Genomic DNA, 22,965 nt, shown 5'->3' with positions numbered 1-22,965 from the left:
AGCATCACAACTTGAAGGATCTATCCCAGGGTCATCAAGTCCATGCTGAAACCATTTAAACTTCCTACTCCCATCATCCTGTGTACCTATCCAAACTTCTCTTAAACATTGATATCAAGCTCGCATGTGCCACTTGTGCTGGCAGCTCATTCCACATTCTCATGGCCTCTGAGTGAAGGAGTTTCCCTGCATGTTTCTCTTAAACTTTTCATCTTTCATCCTTAACCCATTATCTCTAGTTGAAGTCCCACTCAACCTCAGTGGAAAAAGCCTGTCTATAGCCCTCATAATTTTTATACCTTTTTTATAATCTCCTCTCAGTCGTCTATATTCCCAGGAATAAAGTCCTAATTTATTTGATTTTGCCATATAACCCCAGCAACATCCTTGTAAATTTTCTCTGTACTCCTTCTATCTTATTTACATCTTTCCTGGGCTCAATGCATTAATGCAGTTATGAAGAAGGCACAACAATGGCTCCATTCTGTTTGGAGTTTGAGTATATCTCCTCTGCATGCTCTCTACTGTAATCACGTCCCTCTATATGACATATAAGGAGGCAATTCAGCCCATTGAGGTTATGTTGGTTTGAAGAGAAATCACATGCCCTTCTAGTTTTCCCTGAAACCTGATCTCCCCAGATTTGTCAACTCCTCAACCACCACCCCTCCACTGGTGTTCTATCTTTATAGATTAGATTAATTTAATTTGTCACTTGGACATTGGTATATACAGTACAGTGCAAAAGTCTCAGGCACATGTATATATAGCTAGGATACCTAAGGCTTTTGCACAGTCCTGTACTTATTAACGTGGAATGGAGAGAAAGTTTGTAAATCTGATGGGTTGGGAATGGCAAGGGTGAAGTGCCATGCTAGGGGTGTGGGAAAGATGGCAGAGAAGGAGTGCCAGGAGCGCAGTGGAGGGGATGGGGTTAAGGGTAGCGTTGGTGCAGACACACGCAACCCTGAGTCACTGGGCAAGGTCATTTGATTCCAAATAATTGGTTTATTGATCACTACAGAATGTCTGTCTGGTGATTCCTGCTGCCTCCCCTCTCCCTCCCCCTATTCCCTAACATTCCCCTCTCCCTGCCCCCTTCCTACTCTCAACCCACAATAGAGATCCATATCAGAATCACATTTATCATTATTTATGAGACATGCCAAAGGATTTCGGCCCAAAATGTCGACTGTACTCTCTTCCATTGATGCTGCCCGGCCCGCTGAGTTCCTCCAGCATTTTGTGTGTGTTGCTCGGATTTCCAGCATGTGCACATTTTCTCTGGTTTATCATATTAAGACATGGTCATGAAATTTGTATTTTTTGCTTCAGTTCTGTCCCTCTCTTTTATGTAAGACTTTTGCACAGTGCTGTACAGTGAAATGCTTCATTTGTGTCAATGACAAATCAATCCAAGGATGTACTGGGGTAGCCCACAATCATCACTCTGCTTCTGATCAACGTAGCCTGCCCGCAGCTTACTGACTTTGGGAATGTGGGAGGGAATCTGAATGCCCAGAGGAAATCCACATGGGGAGATTGTCATGGGGAGAATGTACGGACAGTGAGGGGAATTGATCCCTGATCGCAGGTGTTACACTAACTGCCACGCTACAAGGCTGCCTGTGTGAAGCAAACAGCCAGTCAGTATAAAAAGAGTGGTGAATGATGAGGATTTGCAGTTTAATTAAACTGAATGTCGAATTTATTGTCAGATGCACGTATACAGGGCACACAGGTGCAGTGAGAACTTCTACATGGCCCAGGCAGCAGCAACTCAGGTACAGACCATTGAGGACACAACATTCATAAACAAACTAAAACACAAAATTCTACAAAAACAATTAGATCAAAAAATTCCACTGCAGCGTAAAGTGATCAAAGTAGCCATATTGTCAAACTCTGGTGAGTAGGGTTTTGTAGGTTGGTTCAAAAACCAAACGGTTGAAGGGACGTGGCTGTTCTTGAACCTGGCGGTGTGGGAATTTAGGCTTCTGTAACTCCTAATCAGAGTCAGCTGTGAGAAGAATCACAGCCCACCTCTTCTTCCTTCGAGCCTTTGACCTATTCTCTGATTCAAGTTGTGTGTGTGTGAGAGAGACAAGCCATTTCTCAACAACGTTATATTGGTTTATGTTCTTCTCTTCACCAATTAGATGCCAGGAGGCTGCAGAGAATTAAATTATCCAGTAGGTGGGAGGGAGTATTCTCTTCCTCCTCCCCCGCCTCTCCTGACCGCCGCTGTACAACGAGCTCGGCTCCCAACAGCAAGTGAGTATCTGGCCCAGTTTCACATTTGCAATTCTGACTGAAGCTGTAAGGTAACGATATGGATGTGGAGGGTATGCAGGCAGATGGAATGATGGAACACATCAGTTATGGAGACACGAGAGTCTGCAGATGCAGAAATTTGGTGATTTGGTAAACTGGTTTACTATTGTCACAACTACTAAAGTTGTGAAGTTTGTTTGGTGTGGCATCCATGTGATCACTTATCACAACAGTGCGCTAGGGTAGTACAAGGGAAAGGCATAAGACTCGGGCAGGATGATGCCATTCAGCCTTGATCAAATTGGGCAAATAGAAAATGAAAGAGAGTAATCAGAAACACATGGAACGTGAACCTAAGGGTCCTCCTAAAGCAGGTCCACCAATAGCCTGTCCTGGTGCAACCATATGGACGTCACGTCCAGGAAACTCACCAATTCCTTTATTACCTCAGGAGGCCAAAGCAATTTGACCTTCAATTTCTGCCAATGTATCCTAGAAAGCATCTTATGGCAGCAGGCAACTGCTTCTCCTGTGACTGCAAGAAACTGCGGAGAGTTGTGGACGCAGCTCAACACCTCACAGAAACCAGCCTCCCCTCTGTGGACTCTGTCTACACTTCTCACTGCCTCGGTAAAGCGGCCAGTGCCATCGAAGACCCCACCCATGCCGGACATTCTCTCTTCTGCTCCTCCCATCAGGCAGAAGATAGAGAAACCTGAAAGCACGTATCACCAGGCTGAAGGACAGCTTCTATCCCACCCTCATCTCTGTTTCTCTAGGATGACACGATGGACTCCTGGCCTCACAATTACTTTGTTATGATCTTGCACTGCACCTTCTCTGTAACTGTAACACTTTGTTCTGAATCCTGTTATTGTTGTACCTTTTTCTCCCTGTGTAATGCACTGGCCTGCAAGATCAGTCTGCAACATGCTGGAGGAACTCTGCAGGTCCGGCAGCATCTATGGAGAGGAGTAGATAGTTGACATTTCGGGCTGAGACCTTTCATTAGGACTTCAATCACTGCGTTCCTCCAGTACCTTGTGCATGTTATTCTGGTTTTCCAGCATCTGTAGAATCTCTAGTGTTTATGCAAAGCAAGTTTTTCACTGTACCTTGGCACACATGACATTAGTAAACTCATTCCAATTCCAATGCCTTGACACTGAATGTTAAAGAGACAGGGTGGCAGACTTGCTAGAGTCATAGAACAGTACAGAAACAGGCCATTTGGCCCATCTAGTACTTGCCAAATCATTAGTCTGCCGGTCCTATCGACCTGCACTTGGACCATGCCCCTCCATGCACCCATCCAAACTTCTCTTAAATGTTGAAATTGAACCCGCATCCACCACTTGCACTGGCAGCTCGTTCCTCACCCTCACTACCCTGAGTGTTAATATAACGCACCCTTAACGGTTTAAATGAAACAGCAGCAATAGACCAGGCCTGGAGTCTGGTTTTGTATTAAAACCATGATCTTTATTAGTATCTACTTAATATAGCAACTTAAACAAGAATAATAACAAGTTAACAGTGTTATGAGTAAACATATGTGTAAATATATCTCCCAAACTATTGAGCTTGGTGGGGGGGGGGGGCACCAGGCTTAATATCTTGAGATGGTAAGGTATGAAAGTTCAGTTCATCCACAGATTAAATGATGTTTGTAATGATTAAATGATGCCTTGTCTCGACATTCACCTTGGAGATATTTGTAATCCAAGGTGAATGTCGAGACAAGGCATTTATGTCGCATTCCACAGGTTTGGCGGGTAAAACAGGGTAACAATTGACACAGGTTTTATCCATCGTTGGTTCAAATCCACTTACGAGTTTATCACCGATAGAAGCTTATCACAGGGGTACAGTCTTCAAAGGGAACTATCACCCAGACAAGGGCTAATACATAAGTAGATTCCACAAGGTTGCTCCCAGTCACACAACGTGATAGCCACTTATCTGCAAGCTCAACCCAGACTTGTGGGTGTGGTGAACTACATATACCTGTCTGGACACGCCCCTCTGCTGACTGCTCCTGTGGCTCCTCTCACAGACCCCGGTATAAAGGCGATTGGAGGCACTGCTCCCCCCTTCAGTCTCCAGGATGTTGTGTGATGGTCTCTTGCTGCTAATCGTGGTCTCTTGCAGCTAATAAAAGCCTATCGTTCGCCTCCCGTCTCCGAGAGTTATTCATGGTGCATCAGTGGGCACTCGAAAGTTCCAACTAGTGACCCCTTACTCACTGGCTTCCTTCCGTTGTCCGACTGACTTCTGACCGTGACTGTCTGTGTCCTTGTTTTAAAGGTAAACAAGCTGCGAGTCAGTCAGTGAACAACGTCACAGTCCTGCCTCACTGAGGTGCTCTTTTAAAGTGACAGTCCACAGTAAACAAAACCTGCGGGTTCGTTACATTACCCCTCATGTTCCCCTTAAACACCTCATTTTTCACCCTTAACCCATGACCTCAAGTTGTAGTTTCACCCAACCTCAGTGGAAAAAGCCCGTTTACATTTACCCTATCTATACCCCTCATAATTCTCTATACCTTTCAAATCTCCCACCAATCTTCTAAGTTCTAGGTTAGAAATCTGATATTTTCTTCACCTTTGTGTTCAACGTGTTACTTTACTGTATTATATCATACCACCCAGGCCATGCTGTTGTCGCTGCCGCCATCAGGTGGAAGGTACAGGGGCCTCAGGACTTAACCCTCCATCAGGCTCTTGAACAAAAGAGGATAATTACAGTCATCTATTGAGATGCTCCCACAAACAATCATCTCACTTTAAGCTCTCTTTATCTTGTTGTTTCAGGCTCTCATTTATTGCTATTAATTTATATTTGCATTTGCACAGTTTGTTGTTTTCTATGCTCCACTTGTTCTTTCATCATAGAAACCTAGAAAACCTACAGCACAATACAGGCCCCTTGGCCCCCATAGCTGTGCCGAATATGTCCTTACCTTAGAAATTACCTAGGGTTATCCATTGCCCTCTATTTTTCCGAGCTCCATGTACCTATCCAGGAGTCTCTGAAAAGACCCTGTTGTATCCGCCTCCACCACTGTTGCCGGCAGCCCATTCCACGCACTCACCACTCTCTGGGTAAAAATACTTACCCCTGACATCTCCTCTGTACCAACTCCCCAGCACCTTAAACCTGTGTCCTCTCGTGGCAGCCATTTCAGCCCTGGGAAAAAAGCCTCTGACTATCCACATGATCAATGCCTCTCATCATCTTATACACCTCTATCAGGTCACCTCTCATCCTCCTTCGCTTCAAGGAGAAAAGGCCGAGTTCACTTAACCTATTCTCATAAGGCATGCTCTCCAATCCAGGCAACATCTTTGTAAATCTCTGCACCATTTCTATGGTTTCCACATCCTTCCTGTAGTGAGGCGACCAGAACTGAGCACAGTACTCCAAGTGGGGTCTGACCAGGGTCCTATATAGCTGCAACATTACCTCTCAGCTCCTAAACTCAATCCCATGATTGATGAAGGCCAATGCACTGTACGCCTTCTTATCTACAGAGTCAACCTGTGCAACGGTCTTGAGTGTCCTGTGGACTCGGACCCCAAGATCCATCTGATCCTCCACACTGCCAAGTCGTCAATTGCTACATCAATACTGTTGTAGTTACTGTTCTATAGATTTGCTGAGTATGCCCATAGGAAAAAGGATCTCAGGGATATACGTGGTGACATATATGTACTCCAATAATGAAATTGACTTTTGAACTTTTTAAAAAAACTCTACCTTCTGTTGCCCATTTTCTCCCCCCTCGTCCCGTCCCCCCCGTCCCATAGAGGGACAGCTCATCGCCCAGATCGAAGCTGTAAAGCAAGAGAGGAAGAGCCTGGAGAAAACAAGGCAAGAGTTGGTGAAGAAGGCAAGAGCACTGTTGTCACAGATCCGATTACGACAAAACCAAGGTGAGAGGTTAGACCTGAGCTCCAGTTTAAACCCTAAAACACAACAATAAGAGGAAGCTAGGGCACAAACCCTTTCCAGCAGTTTATCTTGGAGTAAGACACAGAAATGCTGGAGGAACTCAGTGGGTCAGGCAGCATCTGTGGAAAGAAATGTACAGACAATGTTTTGGGCTGAGACCCTGCCTCAGGACTGAAGAGGAAGGGGGCAGAAGCCACAATAAGAAGGTTGGAGGAGGGAAAGAAGGACAAATTAAAAGGTGATGGGTGAAGCCGGGTGGGTGGGGGATGAAGTAAGAAGCTGGGAGATGATAGATGGAAAAGGCAAAGGGCTGGAGAAGAAGGAATCTGGTAGAAGAGGTGAGTGGACCACTGGAGGAGGGGCACCAGGGTAATAAGCAGGTGAGGGGAAGAGAAGAGGTAACGAGGAGCCAGAGTGTGGCATTGAAGAAAGAAGAGTTGGGCAAGGGTGGGGGGAGTCACACAAGGTTAGAAAAATTGATGTTCATGCCATCAGGTTGGAGGTCACCCATAGCCCTCTATTTTTCTAAGCTCCATGTTCCTATCCAGGAGTCTCTTAAAAGACCCTATTGTATCCGCCTCCACCACCGTCGCTGGCGGCCCATTCCATGCACTCACCACTCTCTGAGTAAAAATACTGAGTAAAAACCCAGGTGGAATATGAAGTATTGCCCTTACAACCTGAGAGTAGCCTTATCACGGCGGTAGAGGAGGCCTTCAACCGAAATGTCGGAATGGGAATGTGGATTGGAATTGAAATGGTTGGTCACTGGAAATTCTGCTTTTTGTGGATGGAGTGAAGGTTCTCAGCAAAGCGGCCCTCCAAAAGCATTATCATGGACCTTGGTGTCTTTTTCCACAACTACCACCACATAGAAGGTGGTAGCATGAAAACAGCCCCTTTGGCCCAAGCCGACCAAGATGCCTCCACGCAAGTTAGTTCCATTTGACAGTGTTTGACCCATAAACTTCCAAATCAGTCATGGGTCAAGGGTGAAAGGTGAAAAGTTTAAGGGGAATATGAGGGGAAACTTCTTCACTCAGAGGGTCATGAGAGTGTGGAACAGGTTGCCTGCACAAGTGGTGGATGTCAGTTCTATTCCAATGCCTAAGAAAAATCATGTGGATAGCCAGAGACTTCTTCCCCCCCAGGGCTGAAATGCCTATCAGAAGGGGGCACTGTGCTTAGAAGTAGGTTCAAGGGGGATGTCAGGGGTAAGCTTTTCACTCAGAGAGTGGTGGGTGTGTGGAATGCACTGCCAGTGATGGTGATAGAGATGGATACAATAGGGTATTTTAAGAGCCTCTTAGATAGGTACACGGAGCTTAGAAAAATAGAGGGCTATGCAGTAGGATAATTCTAGGCACTATCTAGAATAGGTTACATGGTCAGCATGACATTGTGGGCTGAAGGGCCTGTAATGTGCTGTAGATTTCTATGTTCTAAAAGTTTGGATAGGTACATGGATATTAGGGATATGGAAGACTATGGTCCCATTGCAGGTCGCTGAATATAGGTGGTTTAAATGGTCGGGCATGGACTAGATGGGCTGAAGGATCTACTTCTTTGCTGTACTTTTCTATGAATATGACTATTCTTTCTACAAAGAGGCGAGCAGAACTGAACACAATATTCCAAGTGTTGTACTTGGGAAGCACTTTCATTCACCAAGTGGATAGAACCAAAGGTTCATCGCCAGCAAGTTGCTCTCCCTCTTAGGAAACATGACTTGTGTTTCTCTTAAATACAAGAAATTCTTCAAATGCTGGACATCCAGAGCAAGGTGCACAAAATGCTGGAGGAACTCAGCAGGTCAGGCAGCAACTATGAGAACGAATAAACAGTCGACACTTCAGGCCAAGTCCCTTCATCAAGACTGTCGAGGAAGGGGGAAGAAGCCAGAATTGAATGTGGGGGGAGGGGAGGATGACAACAAGCTGAAGTGAGAAGCTGGGAAGTGATGGGTGAAAAAGGTAAAGGGCTGGGGAACACAGATCCCTCGGTTAATGGTAGGGGTCCATGGCATAAGAGGTTGGGAACCCCTGGTTTAGAGTTATGGGAGCTTTTTGAAGATGTATGGAACCAGTTTGGATGGCAACTTGGTCAGCAGACACAGGTGGGGTTGAAGAGCCTGTTTCTGTGTCTCTGGAACATCAAACATAGAACTGTATGCAGAGTACCGGCCCTTCAGCCCATGTTGTTCTGACCTTCTAAACTACTCCAAGATCAATCTAAACCTCCCCTTCCACATAACCCCTCATTTTTCTATCATCCATGTGCCAATCTAAGAGTACTTCAAATGACCCCACCACCCCTGGCAGCATATTCTACACACTTACCACTCATTATGTATAAAACCTACCTCTGACATCTCCCATACATTTTCCTTCAATTACATTTAATGGATTCCCTTTGGAATTAGCCATTGTCCCCCTTGGATAAAGGTGCTGGCTGGTCACTCTATCTATGCCTCTTATCAACTTGTACACCTCTATCAAGTCACCTCATTCTCCTTCGATCCAAAGAGAAATGGTATCTCACTCAATCTTTCCTCATAAGACATGCTCTCTAATCCAGGCAGCATCCTGCTAATCTCCTCTGCCCCTTCTCTAAAGCATCCATATCACATGCTTCATATAATGAGGTGACCGGAATTGAACACGATTTTCCAGTTGTGGTCTAACCAGAGTTTTACAGAGCTGCACCATTGCCTCATGGCTCTTGAATTCATTTCCCCAAATAATGAAGGTCAACACACCATACAGCTTCTTAACGTCTTTATCAGCCTTGAGGGACAGATGGAGTTGGAAGCCATGATCCTTCAGTTCCTCCACACTGCTAAAGCTCCTGCCATTAACCTTATACTCTGCCTTCAACCTTACAAAGGCTGACAACGCATTGTACCAATGTCCTTTTGTAACCTACAACAATCTTCTTCACCATTCATTTGCAAATTTGTCATCTGCAAACTTACTAACCCACCCTACCACTTCCTTATCCAAGTCATTTATAAAAATCACTAAGATCAGGGGTCCGAGAACAGATCCTTACAGAAAACCAGGGGTCTCAGAACAGATCCTTGCAGAAAACCGGGGTTCCAGAACAGATCCTTTGGAACACCAGAGGTTCCAGAACAGATCCTTTGGAACACCAGGGGTTCCAGAACAGATCCTTGCGGAACACCAGGGGTTCCAGAACAGATCCTTTGGAACACCAGAGGTTCCAGAACAGATCCTTTGGAACACCAGGGGTTCCAGAACAGATCCTTGCGGAACACCAGAGGTTCCAGAACAGATCCTTGCGGAACACCAGAGGTTCCAGAACAGATCCTTTGGAACACCAGGGGTTCCAGAACAGATCCTTGCAGAAAACCGGGGTTCCAGAACAGATCCTTTGGAACACCAGAGGTTCCAGAACAGATCCTTTGGAACACCAGAGGTTCCAGAACAGATCCTTGTGGAACACCAGGGGTTCCAGAACAGATCCTTGTGGAACACCAGAGGGCCCAGAACATAGCTTTGTGGAACAAAGATGAAGCTTCACTTACACACAAAAAAAGACAATTCCACGAGGAAAGAAACAAAGTCGAGGTGGACAAGGAACATATTTAGGGCTACAAACAAGGCTCATGTAATAACAATGAACTAATAATTAGCTTAATAGGCAGGTGAGCAGGAAGGGGTTGGTCTTGTCGTCTCTGCCTCCCTCAAGTGACCACCTGCCTATTCATCTGCCTGTCTAAATACCCCCTGTGTGTTGCTGTTGTGTTTCTTTCACCACTCTCCCTGGCAGCAAGTTCTGTGTCTGCCTTGTAACTCTCCTTTAACTCTTCCCCCTTCTTTGTCTGGCAGTACGTGACAGCTGGAAGAAACAGTACTTCGTATCGAAGAAAGCAACTGCTCCACTAGAAGACACATCCAGCAAGCTGTGGCAGGAGCTGGACATGTTTTACCAAAAACTGTTGCATCATCTGGCTGCCAGAGAGACCAGGAAACGGTTCCCAAACTCAGCGAGTGCCGGCAGTTCCAAAGTAAAGCCTGTTCACTCTGTGTTACTGCATACAAATGCTGGAGGAACTCAGCAGTTCAGGCAGCATCTCTGGAGGGAAATGGATAGTCAACATTTCAGTCAAAGGCGCTGACCTGCTGAGTTCTTCCAACATTTTGTGTGTGTTGCTTAACCCATGACCTCTAGTTGTAGTCCCACCCAACCTCAGTGGAAAAAGCCTGCTTGCATTTACCCTGTCTAAATCTCTCATGATTTTGTATACCTCTATCGAATCTACACTCAATCTTCTATGTTCTAAGTCCAAACCTATTCAGTATTTCCTTATAACTCGGGCCCTCCAGTTCCAGCACATCTGTGTAAGTTTTCACTGTACCCTTTCAACCAGATTCTATTGTATCTCCTTTCACTTTGTGCACCAGCTCCATTATAATGAATTTTAGAACATCATAAAGTTAAAGATTAGCTTTATTGGTCATGCATACATCGAAATGGGTCACCTGTACCAAATTAAATCAATGAGGATTGTGCTGGGCAGCCCACAAGTATCCCCAAACTCCGGGTGCCAACATAGCATGCCCACGACTCACTAACCCTAACCTGCACGTCTTTGGAATGTGGGAAGAACTGCACACAGTCATGGGGAGAATGCTGAAATTCTATACAGATCCCATCTTATGGCTGCTGCTATAAAGCGATTTGTTAACTGTTCCGTACCCCCCACACCCCTGGCCCATCCTCAAAGTGCAATGGGAGATAGAAAATGCATGCTAAAAGGACAATATTACAGTGGTCATGGGAGACTTCACTATGCAGGTAGATTGGGAAAATCAGGTTGGTGCTAGATTCCAGGAGGGGGAATTTCTAGAGTGCCTACGAAATGTCTTTTTAGAGCAGATCGTGGTTGAGCCTCCTAGAGGATTATTTGTTCTGGATTGGATGTTGTGCCCTGAACCCGATTTAATTAGAGAGCATAAGGTAAAAGAACCCTTAGGGGAGAGTGATCATAACGTTTTTTTTAGAAATCTACAACACATTGTAGGCTTTTCAGTCCACGGTGTTGTGCTGACCATGATAATCTACTCTAGAAACTGCCTAGAATTTCCTTACTGCATAGCCTTCTATTTTTCTAAGCTTCGTGTACCTATCTAAGAGTCTCTTAAAAGACCCTATTGTATCAGCCTCTACCATCATCACTGGCAGTGCATTCCATGCCTTCACCACTCTGTGTGAAAAACTTATCTCTGACATCTTCTCTGTACCTACTTCCAAGCACCTCAAAACTATGCCCTCTTGAGTTAGCCATTTCAGCCCTGGGAAAAAGCCCCTGACTATCCACACAATCAATGCCTCTCATCATCTTATAGACTTCTATTGGGTCACCTCTCATCCTCTATCACTCCAAGGAGAAAAGGCCGAGTTCACGCAACCTATTCTCATAAGACATGCTCCCCAATCCAGGCAACGTCCTTTTAGATCTCCCTATAGTAGCCACAACCTTCCTGTAGTGAGGTGACCAGAACTGAACATGGTACTTCAAGTGGGGTTTAACTAAAGTCTTATCTCACTGTATCGTTACCTCACTCAGTCCCATGGTTGATGAATGCCAACACCATACGCCTTACCAAAGTCTTACCATTTATATTATTCTCTGTCTTCAAATTTGCCCATCCAGAAAAACCACTGAAATCAATATGATCAAATTCGCCCTGAAATTTGAGAAAGAGAAGCTAAGGTCAATGTGTTAGTGGAGTAAATGGAGTTGGAGGCATGAGAAAGGAGTTGACCAGAATTGATTGGAAGGGAACACTGGCAGGGATGATGGCAGAGCAGCAATGGCTGGAATTTCTGGAAGCAATTCGGAAGGCACAGGATATATAATTGAATTTAATTGACTTGATGCTCTCAGTTGTGCCCCTATAGAAAGTTCTTAGGGTTTGGGGGCCCATACCAAACTTTTCAACCATCTGAGGTGAAAGAGGTGCTGTTGTATCCTTTTCACCACATAGTCTGTGTGTACAGACCACGTGAGGTCCTTGGTGATGGGGATGCCAAGGAACTTAAAGCTGTTCACCCTCTCAACCCCAGATCCACTGATGTCAATAGGGGTTAGCCCGTCTCCATTCCTCCTGTAATCCACAACCAGCTCCTTTGTTTTTGTGACATTGAGGGAGAGATTGTTTTCTTGACATCACTGAGTCAGGGTGATGACTTCTTCTCTGTAGGCTGCCTCATTATTAGAGATTAGGCCAATCAGTGTAGCGTTGTCAGCAAATTTAATTAGCAGATTGGAGCTGTGGGTGGTGATACAGTCAAATGGGTATACAGATAGCAAAGGATGGACTTAGTACACAGCCCTGAGTGGCTCCTGTGTTGAGGGTCAGAGGGCAGAGGTGAGGGAGCCTACTCTTACCACCTGCTGGCGATCTGACAGGAAGTCCAGGATCCAGCTGCACAAGGCAGAGTGAAGGCCGAGGTCTCTGAGCTTCTTGTCAATCCTGGAGGGAATTATGGTGTTGAATGCTGAACTGTAGTCCAAGAACAGCATTCTCACATAAGCCTTTCAACTGTCCACTCGTTGGAAACATCTGAGTACTTCAGCCTCAGGGAGGACCAAGCTTCAGGTTGCATCAGCTGTAGGTCTCCTCTGAGGCTCAGTGTAGGCAACATTGAACTGAGTGTAAAAAAGATTTTGCTCGACTGGGAGAGAGGCATCGCTGTTGGAAACTCCACTGCAATGGTGTGCAGACCTTGCCATATGCTGCGTGTGTCCTCGGTGGAAAGTTGAGTCTGAATCTTGTCTCAGTATTGTTGTTTTGCTGCCTTGATGACTTTGAGCAGATTGTAGCTACATTTCTTGAGCTCCTGCTGATTACCGGCGACGTAAGCTTTGTGCCTTGTGGCAAATGCTGCTCACATGGGACTGTTGATCCAGGGTTTGGATAGACCCTGACTAATTTCTGGGGGACAACGTCCTTGATGCACTTCCAGATGAAACTTGTAACCCCATCTGTGAACTTGGAGACTCCCTCATCATGAAAGACTTACAGTCGACATCATCAAAGGACTGCTTTGATGCAGTCTTGCTGCATGGAGGCCGATTGGTCTAATCAACAGCGGACGGTTTTAACTTTAGCCGCCTCTTGTTTCACCTACTGGCTGTACCTTGGCTGCAGAAAATTGGAGAAGTGATCTGATTTTCCAAACGGTGGGTGAAGGAGCGCTTTGTAAGCGTTGCGGAAGGGAGAGTAGCAGTGGTCGAGTACGCTACCTCCCTGTTTGCTCACCTGGATGTGTTTGTAAAATGTCAGGGAGACTTTAGTCAGTGGGGCTTTATTAAAGTCACCGGTGACGATGAAGGCAGCCTCTGGGTGTGCCGTTTCCAGGGTGCCGATGGTCTCATCCGGTTGCTTGACAGCCAGGTCAGTATCAGCCCAAAGAGTAAGAAGTATTCTAAAGGAAAGATGACACAACCGTGGACAACAAGAGAAGTCAAAGCCAACATAGAGTAAAAATTAGTGAGAAGTTAAAGGACTGTGTAACTTTTAAAAACTAACAGAAGGCAACTAAAAAAGTAATGAAGAATATAAAGCTGTAATATGAAAGTAAGCTAGCCAATAATATTAAAGAGGACATGAAAAGTTTCTTTAGATACATAAAGTGTAAAAGAGAGGCAAGAGTGGCTATCAGACCATTGATAAACAATGCTGGAGAGGTAGTAATGGGGGACAAGGAAATGGTGGATCAACTGAATAAGTATTTTGCATCAGTCTTCACTGTGGAAGACACGAGCAGCATGGTGGAAGTTGTATGTGGCACAGGCATGAAGCATGTGAAGTTACCAGAACTAGAGAGAAGGTTCTTGAAAAACTGAAAGGTCTGAAGGTAGATAAGACACCTGGACCGGATGGTGTACACCCCAGGGTTCTGAAAGAGGTGGCTGAAGAGATTGTGGAGGCATTAGTAACGATCTTTCAAGAATCACTAGATTCTGGAATGGTTCTGGTAGACTGGAAAATTGAAAAATGTTACTCCTCTCTTCAAGAAGGGAAAGAGGAAACTATAGGCCAGTTAGTCTGACCTCAGTGGTTGGGAAGATGCTGGAGTGATTATTAAGAATCTGGTCTGAGGGTACTTGGAGGCACATGATAAAATAGGCCATAGTCAGCATGGTTTCCTTAAGGGGAAATTTTGTCTCACAAATCTGTTGGAATTCTTTGAAGTAATAACAAATAGGATAGACAAAAGAGAGTTGTTTGATATTGTGTACTTGGATTTTCGGAAGGCATTTGACAAGGTGCCACACATGAGGCTGCTTAGCAAGCTACAAGCCCATGGTATTTCAGGAAAGATTCCAGCATAATTCTGCTCCTATATCATACGGTCTTAAAATGGGCCAAGGAATGGCTTTTGGCAAAATATTTTATTATTGTCACATGTACTGAGGTAGCCGGAAAAGATTTTCTTGCATACCAACCATAAGGATCAAATCTTACAACAGTTTATTGAGGTTGAACAGAGGAACAATAACAGAATGCAGAATAAGGAGTTAGTTACAGAGAGAGTGCACTGCAGGCAGACAATAAGATGCAAGACCACAACGGATTGAGGTTAAGAGTCTTATGACAGTGTGATAGAAGCTGTCCTTGAGCTTGATGGTACGTGTTTTCAGGCTTTTGTAAACTCGGGAGGTTCCACAGATGCTGGCCATCCAGAGCAACGCACACACAAAATCTTGGAGGAACTCAGCAGGTCAGGCAGGAGAGTGGAGCATGGGAGAAAGGGAAGGAAGACAGGGATCAGCAGGGGGTAAGAAGAGAAGGGGTAAGGGGGGGAGCCAGAATGGAGCATGGGAAAAGAGAGGAGGAGGAGGAGCGAGAGAGAATACCAGACGTTAGAGAAAGGGATATTCACACTATGAAGTTGGAGGCTACTGAAAGAGTATATGAGATGTTGCTCCTCCACCCTGAGGGTGGCCTCATCTTGGCAGTAGAGGAGGCTATGGACCAATGTGTCGGAATGGAAATGGGCAGTGGGATTAAAATGGTTGGTCACAGGATTACCCTGCTGTCTGTGGATGGAGCAAAGGTGCTCGACAGAGCACATAGGGTCTCACCACTGTACAATGCACTGTAAAGCACTGGGAGTACTGGATGCAGTAGATGACCCCAACAGACTCACAGGTGAAGTGTCGCAACACCTGGAAAGACTGTTCGGGGTCCTGCATGGAGGTGGACGGGCAGATTTAGCACTTCTTTCATTTGCAGGGATGAGAGCCGGGAGGGAGATTAGTAGGAAGCGATGAATGGACAAGGGAATCACGGAGAGGTCGATCCCTGCGGAAAGTGGACAGTGGTGGGGAGGGGGAGGTAAAGATGTGTTTGGTGGTAGGATCCCATGGAAGATGGCGGAAGATGTGGAGAGTGAAGTGCTGGATGCGGAGGCTCATGGGGTGGCCAGTAAGGAAGAGAGGAACTGTCTCTGTTAAGGCAGTGGGAAGATGGGGTGAGGGTGGATGTCTGGGAAATGGAGGAGATGAGAAGGCATTGATAGAGTGGGCAGCCAGCACCTTTGTCCCAGGGCAGAAGGAACTAATGTGAGGGGCCATGCTTGTAAGGTGCTTGGAAGAAATTACCGGGGGAGGGGGTGGGGTGGGGTGGCAGAGAGTGGTGGGTGCATGGAATGCATTCGGGGGGGGGTGGTAGAGGCAGAAACATTAGGGACATTTAAGAGACTCTTAGATCGGCCCAGGACGAAAAGAAAATGGAGAGCTATGTAGGAAGGAAAGGTTAGATTGATCTTGGAGGGGGTTAAAGGGTCAGTACAACATTGTGGGCCAAAGGTCCTGCACTGTGCTGTAATTTTACTAGGTTTACAAATGATGGTAAAATAGTTGGTATCATTGACAATACATTGGCAGCAGCATCTGAAGTTGCGTCACGCTGAGTACTGGTGCTCGCTCCTGACCCCCTCCCCCAGGACTGTGCGCTCAGCCCGCTGCAGCTGGGTCCAGCTCCTACTGCATCATCGTTCACCAATCGATTTGCGTCACCAAAGGGGCGGTTGTGAGTCGGCGTACAGAGAGGAGGTAGGGAGGCTGTCAAATGGAGGGAGAACAACAACCTGAGTCTGGACGTGGACCAGACAACAGAGGCGATTGTGGACTTCAGGAAGGCACCGGTTAACTTCACTGCACTTCAATATCTCCACCTTGGAGAGAGTGATGAATCTGTGCAAGTCATTGCCATGGAGGGCTGTGGTGGCAAAGTCATTGGGTATATTTAAAGTGGAAGTTGCTAGGTTTTTGATAAGTAAAGTTACTGGGAGGATGAGATTGAGAGGGATTAATAAATCAGCCATGATGAAATGGTGGAGCAGATCTGATGGGCTGAATGGCCTAATTCTGCTCCTATGTTCTATGGCCTATTTAATTTCATGCCATTTTAATATATATACAATGGGTCCCCTTTCTGTACCGTTTGTGGAGTTGGCATTCCTCCAGTTGGGCAGTAGTTATTTAAAATCAGCCAGTCTTGTACCAGCGTCTGTCTGTCCTCCCTCCCTGTCACTATACACACTGACTATCCTCCCTCTACACTCTCGGTCCTGCCGCGAGGCCGTGACGATCATCACGGATGCTGCTCAACCTGCTGGGTTCCACCAGCGGTTTATATTAGGTTTTGGATTCCATATGCGCCGTGTGTTGTGTTTCTAAATTAAACCAATCTTCTGTTGCAGAACGACTTAATTATCCAGATTACAACACTCAAACACGAGGTGGACCAGCTTTATCACAGAGTGGAACATTCCAAAATGAAGCTGGTCACCGAGATAAAGGTGCGGCTTCAGTTCTGTAATTTAATTTTAGCAGAGTAGGTATTTCTGGCCCTTTGAGGCCCCTGACCAGCGTGGGCCTCGTATTACCCTAATACCAAGGTGATGGGGGTAAGTTCGAAGGAGATATGAGGGGAAGTTTTTTTTCATACAGTTGAGTGGTGGGTGCTGCCGGGGGTAAGGTGGTAGAGGCAGAAACATTAGGGACTTTTAGATAAACACATGAGGAAATGGACGAATAAGGACATTGTGAAGGCAGGTGTTAAGTTTAATTGGCCTTTTTTCAGAATCAGTTTTAAAATCACTGTCAAATGTTGTGAAACTTGTTCTGTGGCAGCGATACACAATAAAAACAACTCAATTACAGTAAGTATATATGTACATAATAAAAGTTACATTAAGTAAATAGTGCAAAAAAAGTAGTGAGGTAGTGCTCATGTGTTCGATGTCCATTCAGAAATCTGTTGGCAATGGGAGAGAAGCATCTTCAGGCTGCTGTACCTCCTTCCTGATGGTAGCACTGAGAGGAGGTGATGGGGGGGTTGTTAATGATGGATGCAGCCTTTTTGAGGCATTGCTCCTTGAAAATGTCCTGGTTGCTGTGCAGGCTGGTGCCCATGATGGAGCTGGCTGAGTTCACAAGTTCCTGCACCTTATCTTGATCCTGAATAGTGCACTCCACCCCCCCCCCACACCCCCCCCATACCAGACAGTGATAGAAAAGTACAGCACAGAAACAGGCCCTTCGGCTTAACTAGTCTATGTCTGAAACATTTTAGGTGCCTAGTCCCATCAACCTGTACCTGGGCTTTAGCCCTCCCTACCCCTACCATCCATGTACCTATCCAAACTTCTGTTAAACATTGAAATCGAGGTCACACGCACCACTTGTGCTGGCAGCTCATTCCACACTCTCATCACCCTCTGAGTGAAGAAGTTTCCCCTCACGTTCCCCTTAAACTTTTCACCTTTCACCCTTAACCCATGACCTCTAGTTGTAGTCCCACCCAACCTCAGTGGAAAAAGCCTGCTTGCGTTTACCCTGTCTAAATCTCTCATGATTTTGTATACATCAGTCAAATCGCCCCTCATTCTTCTGTGCTCCAGGGAATAAAGTACTTAACCTATTCAATCTTTCGATATAACTCAGGTCTTCCAGTCCCGGCAACGTCCTTGTAAATGTTCTCTGTACTCTTTCAACCTTATTTACATAGTTCCTACATAGTAGATAGGTGATCAAAACTGCACACGATACTCCAAATTCGGCCTCACCAATGTCTTATAGAACTTCAACATAACATCCCACCTCCTGTACCCAGTATGAAGGCCAATGTGCCCAAAGCTCTCTTTACAATCCTATCTACCTGTGATGAATTAAGAACCTGTCTTCCTAAAACCCCTTTTTCTACAGCAGTCCTCAGTACCCTACCATTAACTGTGTTAGGACCTCCCCCAGCTGGTCCTAACAAAGTGGGACACCTCACACTAGTCTGCATTAAATTCCATCTGCCGTTTTTCCAGCTGGTCAAGGTCCTGCTGTAAGCCATGATAGCCTTCCTCGCTGTCCAGTACACCCCCAGTGCTGGTGTCAACTGTAAAAGGATGCAGCCAGTTCGAATGCTCTCCATGGTACATCTGAAGACATTTGTGAGGGTCTTTGGTGACATAGCAAATTGGCTCGACACAACATTGTGGGCTGAGGTACCTGTTCCTGTGCTGTGCTTATCCCAAAGAAATGAACTGTTCTGTTGCCTTTACAGTTGAGGAAACAGACCGTGTTCGATCTGCGAGCTCTCCGGGCTGAAATGCTACAGAAGATGATGTAGTCATCTTTGACACGCCTCGCAGCTAGACACCTTCACTACTTCAGCAGTGCCTCAGGACTGGATCAGCATCGTACCAGCATCCATCAGAACCTACCACACCGCTTCCAAGCTCACCAGGATCTCCTCGGCACAACACACAGGAGACTCCGCAGATACTGGAAACCCAGAGCAACACGCACAAGGTGCAGGTCAGGCAGCATCTATGGAGGAAAATAAACAGCCGACATTTCAGGACAGTTCGTCCTCATCTGCAAGTCTGCATTGTATCTGGTGGTCCTGGTGTGGCCGCCTCTACAGCAATGAGATTGGGGGACGGCTTTGTCAAGCAGCCTCACGGGATCTCTCGGTAATCACCCATTTCAGTTCCACTTCCATTCCCATCCTGACATGTCTGCTCACGGCCCCTTCTACTGTCACAATGAGGCCGCATTTGGGATGGAGGAGCAACACCTTATATTCCATCTGGGTAGCCTCCAACCTGTCAGCTGAACTTCAATTTCAATAACTTCCAGTCATTACATCCCCCTCCCCCCTTCTCTCTTTATCCATTCCCCATTCTGGTTACCCTCTCCCCTTCTCTCCTCCTCACCTGCCTATCACCTCCCCCAGTGCCCCTTCTCCTCCACTTTCTCCCATGGTCCACGCTGCTCTTCTACCGGATTCCTTCCTCACCTGGTCTCACCTGTCACCTGCCAGCTTGGACTCCTTCCCCTTCCCCACCTTATTCTGGCTTCTGCCCCTTCCTTTCCATTGCTGATGAAATGTCTCCGCACAGAACTCTGATTGTTTATTCCTCTCCGTGGATGCTGCCTGACTTGCTAAGTTCCGGCATTTCAGTGTCTGTGGCACGGAAGGAAATCCTTTTCAACCAGCGCATCCTCTGTGTTGGTCGTTGATGGAAGCGATTCATTTCACTCTATGTTATGTATGTGTTGGTTGTCAAATGACACATTTCACTGTATGTTTCGACGTACATGTCTGAAATAAAACTAATCTTTCTTGACATAGAAATTCAAGGTAGAATTTGGAATTTTCAGGTTGGTTCAGAAATCCGATGGCAGTGGTGAAGAAGCTGTTGTTGACCCAAGCACTGGTAATCTTGAAGTCGGAGGAGAAACACCTGTCTCTTAATTGATAGAAACATCAATTAAGAAGCCAATTAATTGGCAAATTAGTTTAATATGATCAATATACTGAGTTACAGTGAAAACTTGCTTTTGCATGTCATGCATCATTACATCAATGCATTGATGTTGATCAAGGAAAAACAATAATAGAAAAGGCCTGAGTTATTGGGAAAGGCTGAACCGGTTAGGAGCGTAGGAAAATGAGGGGAGGTTTGATAGAGGTACGTGTTATGTTTTGTAACTTCAAAATATGAAACTAATTCAAAGGAAGATGCTGGGAGTCCAAAAATGCAAGTTTAACTTCATCTTTACATTAAGTGAGGCATGCAAGTTTCACGTGATGATGTATGCAATGAACTTATTTCTACATATAACCAGTACTGGATTATGTAAATGAACAAGAATGCTTAATGAAACAATATGCAAGATGACTCAAAAATTATTAATATATGAAATACACAATAGTATACAAAATGAATGGAATAGACAGGATTAATGCAAGCAGACTATTTCCACTGAAGTCTGTTGAGACTGGAACTCGAGGTCATAGGTTAAAGGTGGAAAGTGAAATATTTTAAGGGTATGTGAGGGGAGCTTTGCTCAGAGAGTGGTATGAGTGTGGAACAAGCTGCCAGCTGAGGTGGTGGATGTGGGTTGGATTTCAACATTGAGGAGAAATTTGGATAGATACATGAATGAGAGGGGTATGGAGGGTATGATCCAGGTGCAGGTCGATAGGATTAACCAGAGTAACAGTTTGCATGGACTAGATGGGCTGAAAGGCCTGTTTCTGTGCTGTAGTGTTCTATGACTTGAAGGCCAAATAAAGTGCCACAGTTACATAGAGAGTGCAGTGCAGGCAGACAATAAGATGCAAGACCAGAGGGAAAACTTATTCACTCAGAGGGTCTTTATAACATTCCAGAAGCTGTATGAGGAACAACTCAATCACACTCAGTGATCAGGACTCTGTCGAAATCCTTTGCATTTTGTCTTTCAGGTGAAAAGTTTCTCATCATAGTGACACAGCTAGAGTAATGCTTTACAGTGCTAGCAATCGGGGTTCAACTGCCACTGCTGTCTGTAAGGAGTTAGTATGTTCTCCCTGAGACCACATGGGTGTCTTCCGGGTGCTCTGGTTTCCTCCCACAGTCCATAAGGGTTGGTAAGTTGAGGGCTCTGGAAGCTGACAAGTTCTTGAATTTTCAGCCCAGTGGGATACAGGAGACAAGAGAATGTCCAGATGAGTGGGGTCTTTATTCATTCTGAATTCAGGAGGTGTGTTATCTGAAAGTTTCACATAATAGTCTGCTTTAAAAATTTGAAATCTGTCGTCTCCTCTTTTTCCCTGGTCCAACCTTGTAGACTCCAAGATCAATAAAGCTCATCAACTCCTCTACTTCCTCAGGAGGCTGTAGAGATCTGGCAGGTCCCTGTCAAACTTTAACAACTTTTATCAATGCACCACAGAAAGCTTTGTAAGGCAACTGCTCTGCCCGTGTCCACAAGAAACTGCAGAGCTGCAGTCACAACTCAGCACGTCACAGGAACCAGCCTCCCCTCCATGGACTCGTTCTACACTTCTCACTGCCTCAGTGTAGCAGTCAGCATCATCAAAGACCCCACCCACCCCAGGCATTCTCTCTTCTCCCCTCTCCCATCAGGCCGAAGATACAAAAGCCTGAAAGCACGTATCACCAGGCTCAAGGACAGCTTCTACCCCGCTGCTATAAGGCTACTAAACAGCCCCTAGTGCAATAAGATGGACTCTTGACCTCAGGGTCCACTTTGTAATGATTTTGCATCTTACTGTTCACCTGCACTGCACTTTCTCTGTAACTGTAACACTATTCTGCATTCGGGTATTGTTTTCCTTGTCCTACCTCAGTGACTGATATGATGAAATGATCTGTAAAGATGGCATGCCAAAATAAGGAGATACAGAAGCCTGAAGGCACAAACTAAATGATTCAGGAACGGCTTCTTCCCCTCCGCCATCAGATTTCAGAATGGAGATTGAAACCATGAACACTACCTCACTACTTTATCTTTTTGCACTACTTATTTAATATAACTTTTTAAAACATATATATTTACTCTAATTTACAGTTTTTAGTATCGCAATGTGCTGCTGCTGCAAATCAACAACTTTAATGGCATATGCCAGTGATCGTAATCCTGATCCTGCAGTTTTTGGTTACGCTTCGGTACATGTAATAATAAAAGCAATTTAATTCTGTTCCACGATATAGAATTCAGGGCCTGGAATATCAGGACCTTCATGGATTGTCTTGAATGTCACTCTACTACCAGAGCTCAGAAAGTCAGAGACTCTGACAGTGGCATCCCGAGTGAGGTGACTGATAGCAGATGACCATTTCAAAGAACTAACAGTCCCTTCTTAGAACAAACAATAAGAGAGATGTTATCTTCACAAAGCGAGCTTCGCTATCATAGCTATGCATCTCAGTGATTCTCCATGCAGAGCTAGTGAAGGCTTTATGACATGAGATAGTCTCCATAAATCAGTGTATTAGTACAGGAGTAGGGAAGTTTTCTTGAATTTATATTAGAGGTTGGTGAGTATTGTGCAGAGTTCTAGTCACCTACCTGCAGGAAAGGTATTAATAAGATTGAAAGAGTACATAGCAAATACGCTGCCAAGTCTTGAGGACCTGAGTTATTGGGCAAGGTTGGATAGGTTACAGTTTTATTTGTTAGAGATACAGAAGAAAACAGCTCCACCCAGCAACTCACAGATTTAACCCTAGCCTGGTCATGGGACAATTTACAATGATCAATTAACCGACTAACTGATATGTCTTTGGACTGTGGGAGGAAAGCAGAACACTTGGAGAAAGCCCAGGGAGGATGGGCAAACTCCTTACATATAACCTCCCAATTTACCTCTCAATTTACAGTGGACACACCACCCTACATGT

The 22,965-nt window shown here is 45.4% G+C and overlaps 1 protein-coding gene across 1 annotated transcript in view; it reads left to right on the top strand.

Annotated features, from left to right (window-relative positions):
* Positions 1-22,756, top strand: part of spata1 (spermatogenesis associated 1) — a 78,591-nt gene extending 55,835 nt beyond the window's left edge. The window contains exons 8-12 of the mRNA XM_059983741.1: positions 2,160-2,274; positions 6,087-6,212; positions 10,083-10,261; positions 16,975-17,073; positions 18,831-22,756. Of these exons, the coding sequence (XP_059839724.1) occupies positions 2,160-2,274; positions 6,087-6,212; positions 10,083-10,261; positions 16,975-17,073; positions 18,831-18,896 (585 nt within the window). The 3' untranslated portion in view covers positions 18,897-22,756. The remainder of the gene's footprint in view (positions 1-2,159; positions 2,275-6,086; positions 6,213-10,082; positions 10,262-16,974; positions 17,074-18,830) is intronic.
* The last annotated feature ends 209 nt before the right edge of the window (positions 22,757-22,965 follow it).

The sequence above is a fragment of the Hypanus sabinus genome, chromosome 11, assembly GCF_030144855.1.
Source record: "Hypanus sabinus isolate sHypSab1 chromosome 11, sHypSab1.hap1, whole genome shotgun sequence".
In the NCBI taxonomy this organism is placed as follows: domain Eukaryota; kingdom Metazoa; phylum Chordata; class Chondrichthyes; order Myliobatiformes; family Dasyatidae; genus Hypanus; species Hypanus sabinus.
This window is presented reverse-complemented; position numbering and strand designations above follow the sequence as displayed.